The 26,576-nt window shown below is 36.9% G+C and overlaps 1 protein-coding gene across 5 annotated transcripts in view; it reads right to left on the bottom strand.

Moving 5' to 3' along the window:
- Window positions 1-26,576, bottom strand: part of ATG10 (autophagy related 10) — a 230,835-nt gene that overhangs the window by 77,004 nt on the left and 127,255 nt on the right. For all 5 annotated transcript variants that reach the window (XR_009502341.1, XM_059916700.1, XM_059916701.1 and 2 more), the window contains 2 exons: window positions 15,480-15,618; window positions 1,796-1,893 (listed from right to left, as the gene is read on the bottom strand). Coding sequence is in view for 4 of the 5 variants with exons in the window: in XM_059916700.1 (XP_059772683.1) it covers window positions 1,796-1,893; window positions 15,480-15,618 (237 nt within the window). In the remaining variant the exon portion in view is untranslated. The remainder of the gene's footprint in view (window positions 1-1,795; window positions 1,894-15,479; window positions 15,619-26,576) is intronic.

Here is a 26,576-nt window from a genome sequence, read left to right as displayed (position 1 = left end):
AAGGCCCTGAAGTTAAATACATATATATTTTTGGATGCTCCCTTCCTCTATCCTTTGCCGTCTTCCTTGACTCTCACAACCAAACATTTTCTGGGTCCTGTGGATTCTGACTCTACATTTTTGGACAGTTTGTGGTCACTTACAAGACACTGGAAGTTGAAACGCTTAGCACTTACCTTGACATACTTAAAGGTTAATCTAAAACACTTTGCATAAAATAAAATGCTCTTGCCAAAAATCTTTATGATGGATTTGCTTATATATCTCATTATATTATCCTTCTTCAGAGCAACCACTGATTACTGGTCTACAGAAATGGCATTTCAGAGGGGGCCGTTTTTGTAAGCTGAAGTGGTTTCCGAGAAAGGAACATATGAAAGAAAAAGGGGGATATATAAAGATAGAACAAAGGCAACAGGGAAAGCATGAAACCTGGAAAGAATTCCAAGAACAAACTGCACAAAATGGGTTTGGGGAAGTGAACAGCCATGCTTGGCAGGAGCTGAAACTGTGTAGTGTGGAGGCGTAGGAGAAAAGCTTGAAAGGGCTGGTGGGACCCAGGGAACGGCAGCCACTGGAACCCCAGCAAGGCATTTAGACCACATAGCATAGCCCCTTGGACAGCTATTGCAGGTTTGCACATGGGTAAGATAAGAGCAGCATGGTTAGGAAAAATTGACTAGAGGGAAGGAGCAGGGAGGAAAGGAGCAGAAGACCAAAGTAGGAGGTTTTACTAATTGTTCCAGATGAGGCAACAGGGCTTGAACTAGGAAGGTGACAGTAGGAAGAGAAAGAAAAGGATTAATTTGAGGGGCAGTGTGATTCATATACTTAAAAACTAGTTTTGTCCTCAATTAAAACCTAGAAAATGGTCATTTGCAGTCATTGCCAAAGAACTACTTATGAGATGCTAAGGATTCTGAAGTTGATTGGGAGGTAAACTGTCATTATTGTGATCAAACACGTAAGAGGGCATAAAAATTCTAATGGCTGATAAAGTCATTTTTAAAGGAAGCTTTGATTAAGCTTAACAGAGGCTGGGAAAAAATAAGATTTTTGATATAAGTAAAAGTTATTTTTAAAGAGAACATGATTGGTTGAAAGGTGATGAGTATTTTTAAATTTCTAAAATAATTACTGATTTTAGCAGGGCAGTAATAATGACTTATATGATTGACAAATCTATTTTTCTCTACTTTTGCAAATCTATTTTTTATATCTACTTTTGTAGATCTATTTTCTCAACTTTTTCAGATCACTACTGCCAACTTATTATTAATCAAAAGTTAATTTTTTTTTGCAAATGCACCTATTAGTAGAACTCTGAAGCATTATAGGTGACACAAGCTAAATCATCTATTTCTTGGTGTATATGCCAACTTTGTTTCTATTCTCATTTACTTAATACATTTTTATTGAACACCTACTGTATGATAAATACTGTGCTGGTGCTGGGTATACAGTGAAGAGGGAAAAAAAACAGGGTCTGCCCACATGGGAGCACACAGTATAATGGCAAAGACAGACATTAAATTTTTTTCAAAAAATCCAAATAGATAATTTAAACCTGTAAGATGCACTATGAAGGAAAATTACAGGGTGCTATGAGGGCTTATAACAGATAGGCTAAACCAAGCCTGGATCTGGGAAGATGTATTAAAGGAAACTGTCTTTGAATTGAAATCTGTAAGGAAGTAGAGGAGTGAAACAGGAAAAAAAAGTAGGAGAGAGAACTAGAAGAAAAGACGAGCAGAGGGAAAGAAGCACATATAATACAATGAAAATACTCTCTAACCTGTTGGGTAATAGTGTCCCACGGTCCATGCAGCAGCCGAGTCTTATAGCACTCATGAACTCCTTCCCATATGTCCTTCAGAGCTAAAGGGCTTCCATCTGTGAAAGCGCATGGTAAAGACTGCCAGTTAGTAATCCATCTGACACAATGATGCTTGATGTCTATCTAAAACTACTGAAAGAATATTATGATTTTAAAAAAATCTTTACTAGTACACACACTATTTATATATCAAAAGAGTGCTGTATGAATTACTATCTTCTTCCTGAGGGAAATGTAAACATTCAAACTTGTCCCCTTTGTAACCATCTAGCAGTTAAATTATCTGCTCATTTATTGCCTCTAGGAATTTTTACAAAATAAATAAGATATAAATGTGTTTTAGAGAGAACTGATAAACAGAAGCATCGGCAAAGGGCCAGGTAGACTCACATATTCACAAGGGTGTACTATAGATACCTCTGAAGTCTTAATACTTCCTCTAATCCTTAAATCAGAGACCATACATATGCTTCTTTCACCCTTTTGTTGGCTGAATATCTGTAATGTTCAAATCACTCTGTTGGGTATCATGGGGAATAGAGAGGAGGAAAGCACACAGTTTCTCCTAGTAAGGAGTATTTCCCTACTAGGGAAATTATGACAAGTATATCAGTAAATATTGATACTAAAATCCTAGGTAGAATGGTCACTGCCAGAGGAAAGCTGCAGTTCTCGAGAGTCCAGAGGAGGGAGACATTAACACCCACTGTTTGTGGCAGGTGGAGAAGAGATCTTAGGGGTGGAGGGACTTGAGAAGGGCTTGGCATGAAGAGATCAGTAAGAGCTTTAGTGAACAATAAACCTCCTTTTCTTTGTTTAAGCAACTTCAATTATTCACCTATATTCGTAATCACCCAAATAATGCATTTTACGAAGAATACTATGACACAAGGTAAGTAAAGTGGAGAAATAGACATCTAGGTTCAGAAAAGAAAGCAGAAAGAGGGAATTACCTAAGGACTTTAAAACCACACACTGCTGAAAAGAAGGTGGTCTTAACATTAGAATTTAGTGCTACTTGGCCCACTTAGAGCTAACCAAGTCCTCAAGACCTATGGGTGTGCCCTTTTCTTTAGGCAAGTAGACAATATCATTTAAAGAAGACTCATCAGCATATTAGATCCAAAGAAGTATTTGGTCATCAGGTACAACAAAACTTGGGGAAATAATCTACTCAAAAGCCCCCCAAACCAAAAGGTATTGCATTCAGACTTACGGAGTACAAGTAAAGATGTGGGGTGTAGGAGAAGAGCACGAAATTTGAAGTCCGGGCTGAGTTTGAATCCTAGTATTGGCACTTACTCTGTATGTGACTGCAAGTTATTTTGCTTCTTTTTTTTTTAATTGAAATATAGTTGATTTACTATTTTGCTTTTAACTTTACCTGAAAAAATGAGGATAATAATCCTTTTCAAATCGTGTTCCTGGGACTCCCCTGGTGGTCCAGGGGTTAAGAATTCGCCTTCCAATGCAGGGGACGCGGGTTCAATCCCTGGTCGGGGAACTAAGATCCCACATGCCATGGGGCAACTATGCCCGCGTGCCGCAACTAAGAGAGACCCGACGTAGCCAAAAAAAAAAAAAAAATCCTGCTCTTGTGAACAGTTTACATCAGTGAACACACCAGGACTGTGTCACGCACATAACAAGAGTTCAATATATATTAGGTATCTCCTCCTAGCCCCCATTGCACCATTCCAGTAATTCTCATACCTTAAAGCTAAAAGGTTCATTTATAGACCATTATTTCTTAGAATTTTCTCATGTTGCTACACCTTGCACATTGTGTTTGATACAGTAATATACTAATACCATAAGCAGGGCATTTCTCATGTTTGACCTGAAAAGTTGAACTTTTCTCAACCTTTATTTTCAATAAATAGCAATAGAATATTTTGATACATTTTCAATAAGTATCTTCATCTTGGCATTTATCTGGTGGCAGGAAACCATTATCTTGTGATAAATTGTTTTATTCCATTGACATTTCCATGTCTGTAAAATGAACAAGATTTATTCATCCAATTAACATTTGAATGTCATGTTTAGCTACAAGTTTAAAACAAGCTGCCTTCAATATCTGTGTTATATTATTTTCTGAACACATTTACAGAATAGGGCCAAACTTTAATTTCAAGCACTACACATCTTCAAAATATGCACATACGTGTGTGTGTGTGTGTGTGTGTGTGTGTGTGTGTGTGTGTGTATTGATGTTGGAAGAGGGGAATAGCATCTTCGGTACGTCAGTGTCAGATAGCAAACCAAATAATCAAATTATTAAAAGGTGACATGCTTTTAAAATAATTTTCAGATGTCAAAGTTAAAAGAAATCAAGTTGTAGGATAATAAAATATTATAGCTGGTATAGTTACTAATTTTATAGATAAGGCAACCAAGGTCTTGGGAAATATACATCTGCCAAAATTATGGAGCCAGTTCATGACTGCACTGGAGCTGGAATCTCAGGACTCACAGTTCAGTGCTCCTCCTGCTATTCCGTGCTGCCTCTGAGGGTGAAGACTGCATCTGTCCTTTCACCACAGCAGCCCTGCTGTGCAGTTCTAAGCCTCACTCACACACTGCAAATGCTTTTTATATATTGATTGAATAAATGACAAGTGAAAGGATGCTTTCCTTAACTTTATTTCCTCTAAGACAGGGAAAGGCTTTGCATACCTAGAGAAGAATGCTGGGTTTAAAATCTGGTAATCAGTAATGATCTCAATTTTATTCCTTAAAATATTTCAGCTAAAAATCTAAGGATGGAGTAAATGGTTTGGCTATTACCACTGTCAAAACCCTGCATACTCTGCTGGAAACATTCATACAAAATGCAATAATCAGCAGCCTAGCAACAATGTGGAGAGACCCAAAACAGATGTTATAGAATATTTTCATCAGATTTGATGCTAGAATTAAGGGTATGTGTCTTAAGTTTTCAGGCAACACCTAATTTAGAGAAAAAAATTTAACACCTTAAATATAAGAGTTAAAAAATGACCTGGTTAGCTCAAAATAAGAGACAATCACAAGGAATAAAAAATAAGTTCAAAACATAGAAAGATGCATGATACTCTTTTATGTATGTCTATAAGAGTGCTACCTGCTTGCTACGAAGAGAAGAGTGTTTTTTAAGTGAATGGATGTGATTGGATTCTCTAATGTATTTAGAAAACTGTTTAGAAACATACATATTAATGATGATCAAATGAGTGCTTGCGCCAGTTACTTTGACAAGAGTGTCAATCTCTCCAGTTTCTGCCAACCATTTACACTACAGAAGATCTGGGTAATACAGCTTTGTCTCTCACATACAGATATGACAATAATGATTTAATGAAGTATGATGTGGATTCTTTTCCCTAAGCCTTCATCACTGGTTTGCCTAGTCATAGCTCACACCTTCAAGAGCAAAAACATACAAAAGTTAGTTTTGTGATCCTTTATTCAAAGACAAAAAATGCTGACCTGATCAGCAATGTCTTCAAAACCATGACATATGCAATTGACATGCAAAACATATTCAAATATGACTGTACTACAAAACCAAAATGGAGCCTTCAGATATCCCACTGAAATCATTGAAATGAGATAGTCAAATATATTTTTTAAATCACATCATAAAACCTTAAATATGGCAGAAACATGAAGAATTTTGTGATTTTGAATCTATTTATGAAAACTGAAGACCCAAAACTTTAACTTAAAATTAAAATGTGGATATACACTATTGATACTATGTATAAAATACATAAAATACAACTGATGGGAGCATACTGTAAAGCACAGGAACTCTACTTAACGCACTGTGGTGTCCTAAATGGGAGGGAAATCCACAGGGCAGGGTATATATGTATATGTATGGCTGATTCATTTTGCTGTGCAGTAGAAGCTAACACAACATTGTAAAGCAACTATACTCCAATAAAAATTAATAAAAATAAAATTAAATTAAAATGTGGACATAAACAAATACTTGGTTAAACTCATGAAATATATTATTTTGTGCCTTCATGTTCAGTTGAAGTTATCTTCAATCAAGAACTTTAAGCCCTGTTTATAGGGTCTATTTTTTCCGTCTGGCCTCAGTCAGAGGAGACATAAGCATACTCAATCAACAACTCCCTAGTTTCAGACCCAAGATATTCGATAGCACCAATTTCAACATGCTTAGAAATCTCATTAATCACACTGAAGCTGAGAAGCTCAGTAAAATCCCTTGCATACTTGAAAAACAGAAGTAGAAGCTGAAATAATTTCAGCAGCAACCTACAAAGTGAGCATGGTAAATTAAGGTCATTTGTTTCACAAGTGTTTATTGAGTGCCTACTATGTGCTTCTATCACCTGGAATGATAACACACATTTGAGCTAAAGGAATATTCTCTCAGCAACCTATAATAAAATGTCAATGACAAAAGAGGCAGAGACATTGGATGAAAAATAGAATAATTAAAAAGTACAATCTTTAGCAACTGCCAGTAGCATTTAATTTAACATTTTCATATAAAATCTCTCAATTGAATAATAACCTACATGTCAAGTAATCTATATATTACTCAAAATGTTCAGCTTTCTAAATTAAATTTCTCAGGGCTATTAGTTTTCATGAATCAAATAACAGCGTGAGATATTTCACTAGCACTACCTAACTCTAGTGTAAGCATGCTGAAGTCACCTTTAACCTGCGGTGTATGCTTTCACTAAAATTTCATAACTCCTAAAAAGAAGATGAGAGAGGATAAATTATTTAGAGTAAATGTAAGAATAATGTTCTGAATGTGGTCACTAGAAATAAAAAGGAAAGGGTGGATTTTTCACAATGAAATATGTCATTATTCAATATATTGTCTTCAAGAGAGCTTTGAAGTCTATAAAAATTCATCTCACACTCCACAGTAAGGCAGAGATGATGCTCCATCAAAGGGGAAAATTCATTTTTGCTTCAGTGAGAAAATTATATTGTGATATGAAATGAGTGTTAATTGTTCATGTACATTCACATCAGCTACTATGCTGGCTAATTCTATAATTTTTATTTATTCCTACATACATTTTTTGCATTTTGAGTCTTTATTAACCTCAAGAAATCTGAATGAAAATTCCAAAAGTATAGATTATGGCAACTTCTCTTTAATGTTTCTTAAATTTTGGTTACTGCATCGTGCAGTAAAATAAAAAGGCTAAAGAGTTTGTCTTAACTCCATAGTTTTCTATGTACCCTTGAATAAATAAACCATTTAACCCCGCTGAGCATTCAGTTTGTATGACTGCAGTTGAGGATAGTAACAGTTCCTATCTTACAGTGTTATTGTGAGGTCCAAGACACAGAACTCAGCCAGCATTACTGGAAGGTACTACATGCCAAGCCCCACTTTATGTATTAGCTCACAAACTTTAAAACTCTATAAAGTAGGTATTATTATTATTATCTCATTTTTTTAGATGATGAAAGAAAGGAAACAAAAAGTTCAGTAACTTCCACAAGGTCACATAGTTAGTAATTAGCAGAGTGAGGAATCAGAGCCAAGGCATTCCAGCTCCAGACTCTGCATTCTGACCAGTACCCAGGAGCTCTTTGTAAACTATAAAGTGATACACACATATTAGTTGTGGTGGTGTTTTTGTTGTCACTAGTACTCTCTACCAGCATCGCCTAACCTAGGAGTATCTAGAATTTTGCCTTTCCTAGGTTTCTTAGTAGGCCAGGCCTGCCCCTTCCCTCATCAATGCATGGACAAATCCCAAGTCCAACCAGGGCCTCTCTTGATCACTCCAGCTCAAGGTAATCTCTGCCCTCTGAGGTCTGGTGGTAATTTTTCCCCCAGCTTTATTGAGATATAATGGATTCATAGCATTGTGTAAGTTTAAGGTGTACAATATGATGATTTGATATATGTATATATTGGGAAATGGTTACCACAATAAAGTTAGTTAACGCATCCATCCCCTCACATATTTACCATTTGTGTGTGTGTATATGTGTTAATGTGGTTAGAACATTTAAAATCTACTCTCTTAGTAACCCTCAAGTATAAATACAGTATTGTTAACTGTAGTCACCATGCTGTACATTAGACTCCCAGAACTTATTCATCTTATATCTGAAAATCTGTACCCTTTAACCAACATGTTCTCATTTCTACCACACCCCCCACACCCCCACCCAGCCTCTGTCAACCACTAACCTATTCTCTGCCGGTGACAATTTTTACCTCTCTTATGGCCCTTAACGTATTCTACTTGTTACAGTGAATTTCAAACCTGTCTTGTTTCCCTCAGGAGACTGTAAGCTCCTTGAGGGCATCAATCATCTCTGATTCCTTTATTCATCTATGCACTCCAGAAACATTTTCATGTCTTGTGCATAAATATTTTCCAGTGCTTGGATAGATAGATGTTCAATATTATTTCTAGAGCAATTAGCACAATTATTACTAAGAATAAAGACTGAACAATCATGATTAAAAATTCATTGATTAAAAGCTTTTCATTTATGTAAAACACTCATATAAATCTATAGTGTTAAGTAGATAAAGGTATAGTGAATATTTGATTTTTCAGCATCCAAACATAGTTCCTACTTGGGAGATAAATTCCAAAATAAGTGGTAGGCAGAACCCCATTCCACACCACTAAAGCCAAAGAGAGGTAGACATCATAACACTTTTGCCTTCAGTTGACTCTACAATCTACCCTTCCAATAAATCCTTTTCTGCTTATCATGGGCAGGTTCAATTATTTGCAACTAAGTATAGGCTAACCTAACTAATACACCCCAGATAAATGGTTTATAAGTCTTGCTTAATATTTATCAATTTTCAAAATTATCATCCCTGATGTTTTAAATGTCATATATTTGTCTAGTAATTTTGAGTGGAAAATAAATGTAAGACATCTTTCAGTTACATGAGAAAGTTTATGTACGTTGCAATCCATCTTTATGAGAAATATGCCCAACAGCACAAAGAGGAGCAATTTGGGGGTCACCTTAAACTGTCCACACACTGTTAAGAACTTAAAATAATGCAGGTGATGCTATAACCTCTCATTTAAATTAAACACTTAACCTAGTAGAAGTACACACAAGACCTTCTTGAAGAATCTCTGAATCAGAAAATGTTCCAAGGGAAGCAACACTGGGTCTACAAGTTACCTGAGACACCAACTCTGAGATACAGCTATTCATCAGAACTCCGAAGACCACATCACCAGATGAATATCTACAACATTACGTCTGCTGGTTCTAAAGCAGAATGCACTCTACTTTCAATCCTATCCAAAGTGTTCTGAGGTTTTGATTCCAACCTCTTGCTCTGGCACACCAGTACTCAGCATTTTGGACTCCTGGCTTTCTTCAAATCTCAGTACCCCACAGAACATGGACCTGTTAACACCTGCAGCAGCACCTTGACTATCCATCCAACATGATCTCCTTCCCGTGATCACCTTCTCAGCACAGCACCTAATATATGGACTTAACAAACTCTGCTTTGGTGACTTTAAAGGAGGAGAAAACCAATATACTAGTTTCCAGTTAGGCAGTGATTTTCGTCAGCATATTTTTTAAATAGGCTAATGAGTTTTTGTGCTGTGCACACAGTAGGCACTCATGTACGTTTTAATGGATGTTTCAAACAGGGCTTGTTTTGTCAAGAGTAAGCAAAGAAATGTTTCTTCTTTATGGTCCACAACACATTTATTTGTCCAGGAAAGCTAAAGTATAGTCCCTTATTGGGAAGAAAATTAATTTGTCTGCCTTTTCATGTTCTCTTCCTGTCCTCTGAATCCATGTGAAATCTGTTGCTTTTTGTGTATGTGATGCTTTGTACTAACACAGGTTTGAATAAACCTTTTAGCTAATTAGATGTCCCTGTAGTTTTGTTGCACCTTTTCTTTAATACATTTTAAAATTAGGGCTTGACTTTTCAATGGGATTCTATTCCCATCATGTGTTCTAACCCAGCATCCTACTTGTACCCTAATTCCCCATAATGTTTCAAACATTTACCTGGTTCAACAAATAATTCTCACTAAATTCCCTCTATTATTTAAACTTTTCGGTTTGAATATATTTATATTAGTTAAATAATTTTTCATTATTTTTCTTAATAACTTTTACCATTTGCTCTTCAAATTTCATTTCAACCCCTAGAATCTCTTTTTAATGCACTAAAATTCATGTGCCATTGCATTATTATGACTTTGGCTAGACCTATGGTTTATGTAAATATAAGTGGCATATATGAACTTTCTTAAAGATTCTCTACCATCAAATAAGACTCTAAATTGTCTGCCAAGTCATCTTCTATTTCCTGGTCATTATAATAATTAACTAGAATCATTTTTGCTTTAATCTTTAAGTACCCTTCTAATCCACCTTTCTTTCCTGTTCAACAAGCAGCCTTAACTCTCACTCTATTTTCCCTGAAAATATGTTCTTTCCAGTTCATTCTAAGAGACTATTAAATTTTTTTAAAATATTTCTAACAATTATACTAAAAAAAGCCAAATTCCTTTTCCTAAATTTCACTCTTCATAATTTCTTCTCATCCTTCATTAATTCTCTCTCTGCTCTACTCAGTCATATACTTTCTGCTCTAGAAAACCCCTCCTTTGATCCCATTCACTTTTGCTCAACCTCTTTCACCCTTTCATTATATCCTCCAACCCCATCCCATCCATTATCTCTTCCATAATTTTATCTCAACGTATCTTTCCAACCATTTCTTCTACAATTTGGAATAGAGGTTTTCCTCAAACCAGCCTCTCATTGTTCCCCAAATATGCCATGCTTTCCAGCCCTACAGCTTGGCACTCACCCATCTCCCCTTCTCCAGTGCTTTTCCCAGCCTATTCAGAAAAGCCAACCTGTTATGTTCCCTTGAAAATTGTTGGGCAGAGCTATGAATATTTTACTTTTATTCTCCAACTTCCTCCAACCCCCATCTTTCCTGTTTTCCTGTCATTTTCTTCTATATGGTCCAAAGACTCCCTCTTGTTCCACACCAGGGACAAGCCTCTTCCTCCTCCTCCCTGATGATGTATATACTATTCTAATTCCAACCTTTTCATTATTCTTCCTTTGAGCTGGGCTTTATCTTGGTTTGGTTACGCTGCCTTTAAGAAGAAATTATTCTCTGGCTATTTCTCTTGCTCTGTTTCTCCATGAGCATCATTCAAGCATATAACAAGTGGATAAATCTTCTACGTGAAATATCTGGGTTACATTTTTAATTCTATACTCTTACTCCCTGGGCCAATAATAGAATGGATCTCCAGAAAAAACAGACATTCAGTCGCTGAATGGAAGAAATGTTGTTTCCTTCCCTATTCAAAAGCAGCCCTTCTAACTAATTAAAGAAATATGTCAGAACAGTTCCCAAGAAGAACCCATATGTCAGCACCAAAGAATTAAATATTTTGAAAATGAGAAGAACCACTTGGCCTATTTTTCAATAGAGATCACGGACAAAGGAAAGGAAGAGAGACAGGGAAGAAATTAATCAGAATTCAAGCTGAAATAAATATAGAAATTTCTAGTTGTAAGGTAAAACTAGGTAAACTTAGGAGTCTGGTGAAGCCCAAAGCCATTATGTATATGCCTAAGGTTTACACCACATTTCTAACACTTACCATCAGCTTTTGACCAAGTCAAGCCCTCAAAAGGGAACACTGGGACATAAAAAGGTGCTGGAATGATGAGCAGCAGTTAGAAGCCTTTAGCACGGTACAAATAATTCCTTAACGCGGTGAGCTTTAAAAATAGTTGGGGGAGGGCTTCCCTGGTGGCGCAGTGGTTAAGAATCCGCCTGCCAATGCAGGGGACACGGGTTTGAGCCCTGGTCTGGGAAGATCCCACATGCTGTGGAGCAACTAAGCCCGCGAGCCACAACTACTGAGCCCCTGCACCACAACTACTGAAGCCCACGCGCCTAGAGCCTGTGCTCTGCAACAAGAGAAGCCACCGCAAGGAGAAGCCCGCGCACCGCAACGAAGGGTAGCCCCCACTCGACGCAGCTAGAGAAAGCCCGCACGTAGCAAGGAAGACCCAACGCAACCAAAAATAAATAAATAAATAAATAAATAAATTTATTTTTAAAAAAAATAGTGGGGGAGAAAAACAGGTGGGCACTTGAAGACAAAAGTGCTTTGTGAGAATGGACTTCATAGACTACAAAGCACTGTCTGAATGTAGGCTATTTATTAGTACTTGAGAGAAGTGCAATTACCTCTCACCCACTGCTGGGTAGCAAATGGTATTAAGCGTGCCCCACCACCTCTCCCAAACCTAAAATGGCAAGAGTAGTTAGGGAAAAAAGGACTTATTTCTTCTCTTAAATTCATGTTAAACCCTAGGGAACAGAGTTCCCATATGGCCAAGTAGTAGAAATGTTTCTGCGTATGCCCAGAAACAGAATGCTGTCTCACCTTAGCTGTCTGCCTTCAAGGATCAAATAAAAATATGTGTTTATAAGAAGTGGCAGGGCTGCCCACCTAGCTTAGATGCTCACCTTTGAGTCCTCAGGACTTTCTATTTTCCTTAGTCAAGCATTCCTGCTGTCTCTAGGAAGCACCAGGCTAAAGAGTAAAGATATATAGATGGTTTAGGTTCTGAGTTTCCTGGAGACAGCAGCATTACTCCCTTCCATATAACTCATCAGAAAAGTTCAAATAAGGCACCATCACAAGGTTTCCATCTTTGGGCTATATGCAAAAATGGTTAGAAATTCCTGCTCACTGTTTCATTCAATAAATACTTGTTGATACTGTGGGTATAAAAATGAGTAAGACAAAGAATACATATGTCATATATGTATTACACACACACACACACAGAGCTATGAATAAAGTTCACTTTGTAGGTTGTAAGTACTCACTATTAATTTCCTTCCTCCCTCTTTTTACCTTAAACCCCTATATTCTAGCTTACCATTTTATAGGGGACAAGTAAACAAATATTTTTCTGATATTGTGCAACATGATATATAATATAATGTGATATGATATGACAAGGGGGTGGCAACAGTAAGTGGCATGTAAGCTGAGTCTTAGGCAGTAGTTGGCCTGGTGGACACTGGACATATCAAGGAATAAGAGGTAATCACAGTCCAGTGATTTGCATTTCAAGAAACAAAATAAAGACCTCTTCTGGCACCTAAGCCAGTCGATAAAAGAAAAGGTAATGTCAATTTAAATGGGAATTACTTACCACTTGCTTTACCTAAAACAAGAGGTACTGAAATAAAATTTAGAGCAAAGCAGAGAAGCTAATTTTTACTGAGTCAAATGCAAAAAGAAAAAAAAAAAATCCTAAATATCTGTCAAAAACAAGGCTAAGTGAACTATTTTTGAAGCAACAAAAAAAGACCCCTGAGCAAGAAATTTTATAGCCATCCTTTTTCTAGGTTGGAACTCTCTTAGAATGAGACAAAGAAAAATCTGGACCTGGAATAAGAGGAAGATGTTAGGAATCCATTCACCACACTGACAGAGATTTGTTTAACAGATGAAGGGCCAGAGTAATCACGTAACAAATAAAGAGGGAATGGACTGAGGGGAAAAAAGGAAAAATTCTGACTCCAGAGTAAAGGACGATACATTTTTTAGAATACTCATTAGGTTAAGTTAGGTAGAAAAGAGAAAAGAAATTATTAGACTATGATAAAGGAAAGAACCATTTTTCATGTTTCTCCACAAGAAAACATTCAGTATGCTTTAAAAAAATTAAATGTGGTATTTTAATGTACCTGAAAAACCACTAAGTGAATTCCAGAATTTAAAAATTCCTAATGCTCATTCTATAGAACACAGAGTAGGGAGGGTGGAGAACAAGAAATGCTTCCACACAAAATAAATGACTCATTTTGATTGCCTTTATAAAAACATAAATAAAGAGCATCTTAAAAATATACAAATAGGATCCAAAAAGGCTAGAGGTTTTTTTTTTAAGAAATAGAAAACCGTCATGAAGAAAAGATCTTAGGAAGTATACAAATTTCATTAAAATATAAATGGATTTGCAGGAACAATTACTGTGCTGTACTGTAAGGGGAGCTGTTGGCACATAAGAGCAAAGTACACGTATGAGCTCATCCCCCGGCCTCGGCAAGACCCACTTCCAGCTAGAAGCAGTCATGTTTCAGCACCTCCGATTCCCTAATGCTGACAAGCTAAACAACTTGTTTTGTCTCTGGGAGCTCTTCTCTGGTGATTAACTGCTTATGGTGAATACTAATTATATGAAAGTACAGTATTGAAGAAGTAGTGTCCTATTTCCTCTACCTGCAGCCTTGACATGGCTTTGAATCCAGAAGGTACTGGGTAGAGCCCTCGCAAACCAAAACCTAGAAGGACATTTTTCTTCCCTCTGGTAAATAAATGTATCCCCTTCTACTTTTTAGTATAACACAGCTCACTGACAAGAAACTTCCTTTAACCCCTGGGCTCCAAACCCAATAGAATTACAATAAAGTGAGTGTTTTAAAGGCCTGTAATAATCATACGGATAAATCTGCAGCAAGAGATTGTGAATTGGTGAACTATCAGTGTCCTCAACTCCCCATGTTCCATGTTGAAAATTTACCCCAAATTGTCAGTTCTTAGGAGCTGTACCTCAGAGTAAAATCTTCTCACCAGGGAGTCTATGAGAATTTGTTCTTGTGTTTTAAATCCTAAGTGCTTGTTAAACCACCAACACTGCAAAATTAGAGACCATTAAACAATATAAGGCAGCAAGTGATTAAATCTACCAAATACACATTCAAAGCAGCTTAAGCTACTTTTTAATTAAAAATAAAATATCACTGGCTAAATTCAGATGTCTTAGCTATCCAGAAAAGGTTAGAAGCCTGTTCAAAATGCAAAATGCTGCTGCTAAGTCCAGATAGAAAAGGAGAAATAGGGTAGGGGTGGGCTGGGGAGGTGGCTCCTCTTGTCTCTGAGCCCAGGGTGGAGGGGCCTCAAAATGTTGACCCGGTTAAGTCATAGGACGTGAAGGGGGGGAGTCCCGGCTGCGCTGCAGGGTGAGGACTCCACGCGGCTGCTCATTAAATAAGCTTTATTAGCCAAGGCCTCAGAGGAGACAGGGTGTTCCACCTTCTTGGCAAGGGGGATGAGTTGAGTAACAGCATCGCAGGAAGCTGAGGTATTGGAGATGTATAGATGGCGGAAGGAAATGTTAGTGCTATTTTTAAATATAGCTTAAATGGATTGATGAACAGTTCCTGAAATAATAATTAGTGCTTGGGGAAGGAGACATGGGGACTTTTGAGTTAATGGGATCACTTGAGATTGAAAGAAATTTTTACTGTAAAGTTAGAAGTAAATAAACATTGTAGCTTTAAGTTGTTCCTACTTGTTTAAAGTAAAGAAAAGAAAAAGGGCCAGGGGGCTTAGTCAACGCTGGGCAGGAGGCCAAGAATCTGAAGATCAGACTTAAGGCTGGGATGATATCATTCACTCTGAAGTCTTGATACTCTTTCTAAAGCATGAGAAAATTTACTGGTAAAACCTTACCTCACCCACAGTTTTCTTATTTTTAACTCTATTTTTTTCTCTCAAGAATAATTTTCCAAATCTGCTTTCTGCCTTATATGTAAATGCTATGAATTTACATTTAGCTTCCAACATGGTCTTACCTAAAAAGCTTGCCCTAAAGTAAAGCACAGGCACTTGGTAGCTGCAGGAATATAAGACATGATACTCATATTTAATCACTTCGGTTGCCGTGGTGGTCTCCGTCACCTCAAAATCATCCAGGGGTGGCTCTAAAGCCTCCTGAAAAAAAGCAAATACAAAAACAAAATGTGTCTGTCAATAAAAAGAAGTACATTAACACAGAGAGAGAAAGATGAGGTTTTCTTCTTGCAAAATAACAGTTAAATAAATATAGGACTATGAGGTAAGGAAAAGGGAGTTTCCCACATTAATGTTTAACATTTGAGTCCTGGATAAATAGTAAAACCAGAAAAGAGCATTAAGTAATTCCAGATTGTTTTTGAGAGACAAAGCAGCTCTGGGTAAAGAAACAGGAAGAAAAAAAAAAAAAAAAGCAAAAGGATCTATTGCAACAGCAACTCTGAAAAATCTTTACTGTACAATTTTAGCAACAAGATGATGGCTATACAAGCTACCTTCTTCCCTACCTGTGAAAGCTAAAAACATCCTAACAATTGAACAAGATACTGCAAAATGTCCCTAAAGATTCTATTGTACTTGCCAAAAGGTGATTCACTGTGTGCTGAACAATTCCCAGTTCCATTTTGAATAAGAAAGTTATTTTGCAAGAGGCTGAATTTGTTAGGTACATTTCAAAACCTGAGATGAATCTGTTTTCTTTATTATTGTGCTATCTTTGGTACATTTCTACAATAAATCTTGATTTATAATAGAGTAGATAGCAAATATTAATGTCAACTTAAATGGGGTTTTGTAAACAAAGATGGTTCTAAGCTAGTTCACTTCTCACGTAATCATTCTCCACTGGTTGATTTTTTATTATGTGTGGGGTTTCTTAAGAATGTATCTTAACGTTTGGAAGCAATTAATTGGACATGTTGAGTCAGAATCTGATTCCATCCACATTCACTTATTTATTTGGGCTGAAGAATTTCCTTTGACATTAATTTAGTAGAAGGAAAGAAGCAGGTTGGTTTGGCTCATTTCTACCTCTCATTAAAACGGTAACAACAATGAACAATCGGGAGGAGCTACAGGAAAGATTTCAAACTTACCAATATGAAATACGGTTTCCTGTGGAGATAAGTAAAGCCACAGACTACTCTCCAGATCTGTTATCTGCTTTACTAATTCCCCACTCACAGTCAATTCACTGGGGGAGATATTACACTAGGTAAATCACAACTGAAGATATTTACAAAATAGCTTTTCACTAAATTCCAGTAAACACTATCAGTTAAACACAATGAATTAAATAACCAAAGAGAAACCACTAAAATAAATATTCCAGATACAGAAAATTAATACAATAGCAAGGAAGAGTTTTGTCTATTTTTTTATTTAAATTTTCATTAGGCAAAGATAAATACATCTTCTTTTAAAGCAATTCTTCTAACCAAAATTCTTTCTTTTTGGTCAAAGATTGGGTTCTTTAGCATTTATAATTTCTTTTCTTTTGTAACATTATAAAATCATTGTGATTAAAAATAACTGCAGACACTGCACAAGTACATTAAAAAAAAAAAAAAAAAAGTGAAATTCCCCTCATCCCAGCACTTCAGTACCTCAGATTTGTAACCATTTTCAAAAGGTCATTGTGTATTTTTCCAGACTTTTATTTTTTGGTCTACAAACACGTTTATACACATACATCCACCTACCCTCCCACCTCTGCATCCCCAATTAAATCATGCTATATATACATGTTCCTTGATTTGATTTATTCACTCATGAACATACTACCCCGTGCTGCCATGTCAGTGCTGCAGATTTTGTTCCTTCTTTTAATGACTTCACTACATTCCAATATATGACTATGCCATAGTTTTGTGTGTGTGTTTTTAAACATTTCTATATTGCTAGATATTTTAGGTTAATTATAATTTTCTGCTACTACAACTAATGCTGCCGCGAATATCTTAGCACATATATTTTATACACCTCTGTTTTTCTATGGTGCAGATTCCTAAAGGTGACATTAATGTATGAGAGGGTATGTACATTTCAAATTTCAATAGATTCTGCCAATTTGTCCTCAGAAAAAGGCTGTATCAATTTATATTCCCAGCAAAAATGTAAAAGAATGCCCTTTCCCAATTCCCATAAATACTGAATATTATTTGTTTTTAATTTTTGCCTATTTGATGAATTTTTAAATGTCAGTTTTTTGTTTTAGCTTCTAGTTTCTTAATTACTAGTGAAAGTGAACATCTACTCATATATTTATTGGTAATTTATACTCTTCTGTGATGTGCCTGTTCTTATTCCTTTCCTATTTTTCTGATATTTAATTTCCATTTTTTCTTATTGAATTATACAAACTCTTTGTATATTAGAAATAATAACTCATTACTGGAAATATATACATCTCTGCACCATAGAAAAACAAAGGTGTGCAAGTGTATGTGTGATATGTGTGTATAAAACACTTTCACTCAGTTTTCTTTTGACTTTGTTTCTTGTACATGTTATCATAAAATTTTTTTTTTACTTTCATGTAGTCAAAGCTGTACATTTTCTGTTTGCAGCTTCTGAGTTATCTGTCTTCATTAGAAGGACTCCTGCTATGTCCCACCTCATCCTTAAAAATTATAAAAATGTTAAACTCCTCTATTCTACACACACATACTCTGTCTCTCTCACATACACACATGTTTTTAAATTGACATTTAGATCATTAATCCATCTGAATTTTGTTTTTGTGTATGATGTGAGGTAAGAATTTTTCCCAGATGATTTCTAATAGTCCATCATTTTCCCATTGATTTTTAATGCCACTTTTACCATAAATTAGATTTGTGTGTATGTGTGTATTTATTCCCTATTCTTCTCTATTAAGCTATTTCTCTTCTTAGACCATCACTGTACAGTTTGTAAGTAAATATTGAATTTGGTCATTAATTTCTGCACAAAACTGCAGAAATAGTCTGCCGGAGACTCAATCCTGCTAGGGAGGATAAAATTCCTGGAAAGACTGTCCTTCACCCAAACTCAAATTAAGCGCTCAGGTAATGTGTTGGGGTTGACACCAGGTTCTTGCAACAATTAGACATAGATTCAGATTCTTGGAATAAGAGAGAGGGGACAGGAAAAGCTTCTTCAAGAGCTATTAGAAGTTTCACTCCAGTCACTGTTCTCACTGGCAGCTGAGTACCGTTGTAGGATTTGAAGGCTGGAGTACCTGTCCTCTAATTGCAAGTGCTGTTATGTCAACCCAGCCCCTTGCTCTGAACAGCCATCTACAGGCAAAGACATTTTTGCATCCTTAACTCATATTAAATGAACTGAATTCTTGGCCTGTTTCTGCTAGGATCTTTCCATCATTCGTGGTCACCTTTATGATGCCCATGCAAATATCATCCTGTGAAGTCATGCAATTTGGAAATCTCGGACTTCTACATATTTTCTGCTTCCCTTTCCCAAAGTGCCAGATGGTTTTAGAACTTTAAGACCAAGGTTCTCGTCTTATTCATCTTTGTATTCCCAGAAACTCTAACACAGAGCTGAGAACACTGGTAAGCAATATTTTCTGTAGCAGTTGCAGATCTGGTTCCTCCCATTTAAGTATACTATAACAAACATCATAGGTGATTTACCAGCAAGCCTACCCCGACCCTAAATTCTGAAAAGAAGTAAATGGAGGAGTAAAAATGCAAAAGATCACCAAAGATGATATACAAATGGCAAACAGGCATATAAAAAAAATATTCGATATCATTAGCCATCAGGGAAATGCAAATTAAAACTACAATGAGATATCACTACACATCTATCAGAATAGCTAAAATAACAAACAGTGACATCTTCAAATGTTGGTGAAGATGCAAAGAAACTAGATCATTCGTACATTGTTGCTTGGAGTATAAAAGGGTACAGCCGCTCTGGAAAACCATATGGCAGTTTCTTACAAAACTAAACATGTAATTACCATACAGTCCACCAATTACACTCTCGGGCATTTATCCCAGAGAAATGAAAAACCTGTACACGAATGTTCATAGTAGTTTTATTCAGAATAGCCAAAAACTTGAGACAGTTCAGATGTCCCTCAGCAGGTCATGGTTAAACAAATTGTGGTACATCATCCCACACTGCTCGGCAATGAAAAGAGCAAATTGTTGATACACACAATCACCTGAGTGAATCTCCCGGTACTTATGGAGTGATAAAAGCCAATCTGAAAAGGTTACAGACTGTATGATTCCATTTATATAACATTTTTGAAATGACAAACTTTTAGAAATGAAGAACAGAGAACAGATTAGTGTTGAGGGGATGGGCAGAAGGAGGTGGGTATGGTTACAAAATAACATGAAGAGTCCTTGTGATGATGGAATTGTTCTGTATCTTGACTATGGTGGTAGATACATGAACCTACACATGTGATAAAGTTGTATACAGCCAAACACACACACACACACACACACACACACACACACACACACAGAGATCAGTATAAATAAAATGGGGAAATCTGAATAAGATCAGTGGATTATATCGATGCCGATACCCTGGTTGTGATATTATACTATAATCTTGCAAGATGTTACCACTGGGGTAAACTGGGTTAAGGGTACGTGGGATCTTTCTGATTATTTCTTATTACTGCCTGTGAATCTGTATTTATCTTAAAATGTCAATTAAAAAATGAAAAGGAAAAAATAGCTAGACAATTTGAGATTCGTTAAAAACAAAATACAATATCTAAGACCTCAGGGCTAACAGTACAGATGGCAGAGGGATTACGTTGATAAAGAGAGGCTGATGTCTGGAATTAGCCTTACAATAACACAGGAGGGGTGTCAGTGGATGGAGATGTGGAAGGGGCACAGTTGGCCACAGAGTGATGATTGTTGGGGTTGATTGATGGGTCTGCAGGTTCTTTACACCTTTCAGTCTACTTTTTTGAATATTTTTAATTCTCATAAAAATTTTTTTAAGGTAACAAAAGTTTCTGCTACCATGTTACAGGATACAGAATCACAGAACTCTAATAGTGAAAGGAACTTCAATCATTCCATCTCGCCCAACACTCACCTTGCTGATCCAAACAAGAAGGCCCAAAAAGGTTAGTGGTTTACCCAATGTCACCCAGATAATTAGAGGTAGAGGCAGGCCTATGACCCATATCTACTGATCCTGAAACCACTGCTCTTTGTACTGGAGAATGCCATTTCTTAACTGTTATATACTTAATTTAGACTGATGTTCTAGACACCATCAGATTACTGTTAACATTTTGAGTACATTTGTTAATATTTTATTACTTTTCTTTTATTATGTTTTAAAGAGGATTTGGGTATATTTAATTTGATATTAAGAGTTAATAGAAAAAGGAGTCATGTGTACATTTATTTTCCTCACAATGTTGCTATTTCATTAAATGAGAAGATACCTGTGTTTAGAAAATTACATTCATTCAAAGAGCTAAAAGATTAAGTAGTTCACATTAATTATAGAAACCTTGATTTTATTGAATTCAATTAACAATAAGTTGACAGTGATCTCTCATTTAGAAAATCTGATATGAATTAAGCTTTACAACTAAATCTCATTAAATAGTGATCATGCTAAAGACACTTCATAGATATTTTATTGAAATCAAACCCAAATAGTGTACTGTGCTTAGGAAATGAGATCCATATCTCTATTTAGCCTACAGGGAAAAGTAACTGGAGGAAGAAAAACTTTTTTTCTATGACTAGAAATCTCTATTACTATTACTGAGCAAACATAAGCTACGAGATTTATTCATAATGTCCCTTGAGGAAAAGAGATTCTATTTGTTTATCTTCCACCAATCAGGTTCTTAACTCAAACCTAACAGTTACGGGCCAGAATCGTAGCCAAGAAGCCAAAGAGTGACAAAGGGACAGTACTGGTTCAGGACAGTCTTCAGCTGCATCCACGAGGGGACACATAACCATCTAATCACAATGGAAAGATGGACTGTGTGACAAACTTTGCTTGATTTTCCTGAGCCAACATCCTTTTAATATTTTCAGAAGTGATAAAGACTGACAAAGCCTTTGGACAAATCGTTGAAAAATCAATTCCTTAAGAAAGAAAGAGTTTTAATTATTAAAACATTTTAAATGAATTATAAAAATAACCTATGTGGGACTCTAAGTAAGCAGGCCCTTTTTGTTTTGTTTTGTTTTGCTTCACATGCTCATTATTTTACAGTGGGGTGGTTTTTTCACTATTTTTACTCCTAGAATGACTCTTTTTTTCATGATCTCTGTGGCTTTTGAGTGCGTGATTGTCACAAGAACTTTGCAAGTGATGGCATTCTTTTAGCAACTGTAAATGTTGCATCCAGTACATAAGAGAGAGTTCAACACCAGGCAGGCGTGTGTCTGACAGCATCTGGGGTGACACTGGTACCAAGATGATCCCAAGGATAGCATCTCAGTGAGGCTCCCCCTTTCCCAGAACACTATCATTACTCCTGATTTTTTTTGGAAAGAAAGGGGTGCCATTCTTTGCTCTCCAAGCTCCATCAGAGGGGAGCGAATTAGCATCCGCATGGCCCATGTGGGTTCTCACTGAGAGAAAGAATCTGTCTCCTGTGTGGGATTAAATTCGATGCATCCTGGCATGCTCAAGGGCAAGGCAGTAAGGAGGGGACACAGAAACCTGCCAAAGCACATCTGGCAGTTTTCTGGATGTTTACTGCTGGCTCCATTGTGCTTCGAAGGCCATGTTTCCTTTAGGACTGTGCAGGAGACAGCAAGACAGCTTGAACCCAGAGTTGGGCAGCTAGCAACTAGGCTGAGTGCAAGGCGGACTGCAGAAGAGGCTAACTCTGAGATTCCGTGCCAGAGAACACAGGTTCCCTGGCAGAAGGGAATAGTAATAATGGTTAGAGGTACCTAACATATGTCAATGATGATTAGTCCTTACATCAGAACAATATATAAAAAGTATCATTTTCTTAGAAAAAAATAAGGACTCAGAAGGACTTTTTAAAAGAAAACTCAGGTTCTTCTCACCTACTTTTTAAGATTTCTGAGAAGTTAAATGCAAAAGAATTAGCAGGATAAGGGATATGAAAACCAGAAATTCCTTATGGAAATCATGACTGACTCAAGGAAAAGGCAAAGACTTTTACCTAGTATTCTGAGCTTCAGAATCAGTCAAATGTGTTTCTATTCAGAGTTACCCTTTGCATGCTACATAAGAAAGACCAGCCTCAGTTACAACAGTTCACAGTTTTTCTAAGAACATTTGTGTGCATTATGCCATTTGCTCCTCTTCTCTAGAGGAAGGCCCAAGGTCACCCAGCAAGTAAGAAACTGAGCCAGAGCACACATTTAAGCCCCCAGGCTCCATCCAGGCCCAGGATTCCTTCACTCTGCACAGATGATGGGATTTGGGGGAGTAGGGGATGTTAAACATTTGACTCTCGGGCTCCACTCCCAAACTTCTGCTTTTGAACTCAGTAGTTCTGGGACAAACGCAAATGGAGGTGGCCATACTCCAGTGAAATTTTATTTACAAAAACAAGCTATGGTCCATAGACCTTGGTGTGCCCACTCCTATGAGTCTGTCTTAAGGCTTTCCTTAATTTCATTTTATTGTATTTTTATAAGTAGTAAGCAGAACCTTATTAAAGGACCTGTATCTCCATTTGGTGAACTTTCCCCCTTTTCTATTTTTTTTTCTATCTTAGAATGTTACATTAGATTTCCTGAAGGGATGATAAATTCTAAGCCTTCAAAGAATGATGATAATTGAACCCAACAGGCTGAAGTTTGGCTGAAGTAATTTTCTAAGGTAAGAGATGGCACTACACTAATTTAAACAAGTGGGATTTTTAATTGTCTTGATGAATAAACTGCAAATTCCTTCAGCATATGAATAAACGTCTACACTCAAATCCAGAAATGAGTAAATTTCATTGCCAAAGAGTGAAACTGATAAGGTCTTGATAAACAGACCAAAAGGCAAGCACTAGTAATTTCAGGAGTGGCTGTCTCAGTATGTCTAGGAATCAGCTGTGAATTGCTCTACAGGACCTTCAAGTGAGCCTGAATTCCTTCCCCTTCCTCAAAACTGTCTCTGGATTATGTGGATGTGAATAGGCTTTATTTGTTTGCTTGTTGGCTCTTTTACTAGGAGAACCCCTTAAAAAATTCCACAAGTGCATACCACGTGCTTGTGCCAGGACAAAGATAGGGGTTGAGGGGTGGTTAAACAATACTATTTCAGCAGCAAGGAGAGCACAGTGAACGTTCTCACCTTTCTACTGAAGTGGAAGTGATATTCAAATCTCAGATAAAAACATCTAGATATTAGAGAAGCAGAGTATAGTCAAATGTGGAAAAGGGCATGGAATTTGTAGTTAGACCTGGGTTCAGTTCCTGACTGCACTCTCTGGATGAGCAGACCACTTAATCCCTCTGAGCCTGAGTTTCCTTATTTGTCAAATGAAGGCACTTTCTCCTTGTTTAAAGTGTATTAAACAAGATAAACTATAAAACTATCTGACACATAGTAGGTATACTGATTAGTTTATTTATTCATTCATCAAATGTTATAGGGTATTTTCTATGTTCTACATCAAGGGTCCGCAAACATTTTCTTAAAGGGCCAGGTAGTAAATTTTTTAAGCTTTGTGAACCATGTGTCTCTGTCAAAACCACTCAACTTTGCCACTGTAGCACAAAAGCAGCCTAGACAATATGTAAATTAATGACTGTGGCTTTGTTCCAATAAAATGTTATTTATGGACACTAAAATTTAAATTTCATATAATTTTAGTGTGTCATGAAACATTATTCTTTCTCAACCATATAAAAATGCAAAAACCGTTCTCAGCTTCTGAGCTGTACAAAAATAGGAAGCTAGCCACAGTTTGCCAACCCTTGTTCTAGACTCTGTCCTAGGATCTGGGAACAGAGGGGAGAACAACAGCAGACACTGTGCCCTAAAGGGAAGAGATATGATAAACAAATAATCACACAAATCATTAAAATTATCATCACAATAAGTGCTACTAGAGAAAATGCACAGAGTCCCAGAGTACACATAATTTTACTACATCTATAAATTTTGTGTGTGTGGTTTTTACCTTTTTTGTTTCAGCTCTTTCAAATATAAACCAGTTTTACGTAGGATTGACCCTTTTAATATCCTAATCCCCATTCCCCAAGGTTTATTTTTTAGTCCAATGACCATATCATCCACCCAGATAGATTTTTAGGAACACCTCTAATCACCCAAGCTTCTTCCTAACAAACTCTTCTTGCAGACACTAAAAATTCTCCTTGCACACTTCATTCTGTCACTACATGTCCTGCTCTCAGCAACAGTTTCTGCTTGAGAATGCCCCATGCCTTTCTTTCTCAGCTTTGAGCAAACCCACATACATGTGCACACATGTACATAGTGTGTGCAGACAGAGCAAATATTCTTTCACTAACCATTAATGAGCGTCTACTATATGCTAGGCATGGTGCCACCACTGGAGAGTTAGTGGTGAGACAGAACAGACACAGTCTTTGCTCTCAGAGAGCTTATAACTGGAGGGAGAGTGCAGGAAAAACCAAATCATTCCATAAACAATTATTTGATTATAGTGTTGCAAGTGCTATAGAAATATAAGAATGTATCTTGGGGCCTTATCTGGTCTGGGGTCAGGGAAAGGCTATGCTATGGCACACACACATCCCTTGGGACGTGAGTGCCCCGAGGGCATGGTTTTTGCCTATCTTATTCACTAAGGTATCCCAAGCATCTTGAACAGTACCTGGCAAATAGTAGGCATTCAATCAATATTTGTTAAGTGAAATAAGTGAATGGAATGAGCATAAACTCTCTGTTATCATTTCTGTCCTATAAATCAGGGGTCTCTCAACTTTTTTGATTGTGATTCCTAGAGTCAAAAAATTTAAGCATTCATCTTTAATGTGTGTATATTTACCTTCTGATCAGTTATGAACATGTATTTCTGTGTAATATACTATGTACATTTTAAAAGATTAAAGTTGAAAACCTTCATGGATAAGACAAAGTTGAGGGAAAAATATTTTCCCAGTGATTATTTTAGTTAGGTGATGATCTGGGCACTGATAGAAGTAGGCGTCCCACCCTGCTCTTTGCTCTGAGCACCACAGGACCTTCACTGGCCCCTTGCCCTCATCTCCTCTTTGGGCATCTTGCCCATTTTGCCCTCAGCTTTCTGGGGCAGTGGCTGTGGCTGAATAAAGTTGCAGAAATGTTGATTTTAAAGTACCCATTGCAAAAGTTAGCACCTAAATGGTCACACATGTAAATCACATGCAAATGAGCACAGAGTTGCCAGCGTTGCGCTGGGCTCCTGGCTTCAGAGCCCGTGCTGCTGAGCAGCCAGCCCTGGTCACAGTCCTGGATGACCAGACACCCAGACACCAAACGCCCAGATCCTGGCTGTCCGGCAGTCCTGCCTCTCTCTCCAGCACAGGGGCACAGCCTTAATTCAAAACGGACTCTGAAGAACCAGGCGTGACTTCCTTCCTCTTCATAAAGAATCTTGTTCTAATGTGCACATAGACAAAGAGCCCTGGGTTCCAAACGTGTAAATCAACACAGTAAATAAAGTGTTATTGAAAAACCGTTATTTTATTTATTAATGGTACAGACACGTTTTTTTGCCAGTAATATTTTGATGACAGCAATTTGAATATGCTACAGACTTTTTTGTTTGTTCTGTTTTAAATCTTAATTATGACATGGCATTTCAAAAGTCTGGCTTCAGTTTTTTCTCCATTTTTTTGGTAGGTGATTTTAATGGTTGCAACAGCTGAAAAAGATACACAGATCCACATGGAAGACATATATCACTGGCTGCGCCTAGTAAATCATGACACACACATTTCAGTCATTTCCCCAAGTCCTAAGAGGTTTGTCTTCATGTTCTGGATGCTTTTCAGTGAGTTGCCAATCAACACAGAGAGCTTCATGTGATCGTTAGGCACAACATACACACAGGTTGAGGGTCATCATTAATAACAGTAAATATAAATCCTATCTCAAGAAATCTTAACTTCAAATTTGGAGAGACAATTTTTTTG

Source organism: Balaenoptera ricei, chromosome 3 (genome assembly GCF_028023285.1).
Source record: "Balaenoptera ricei isolate mBalRic1 chromosome 3, mBalRic1.hap2, whole genome shotgun sequence".
NCBI classification, from domain to species: Eukaryota; Metazoa; Chordata; class Mammalia; order Artiodactyla; family Balaenopteridae; genus Balaenoptera; species Balaenoptera ricei.
The sequence above is the reverse complement of the archived record's forward strand: the minus strand, read 5'-3'. Positions and strand labels throughout refer to the sequence as shown.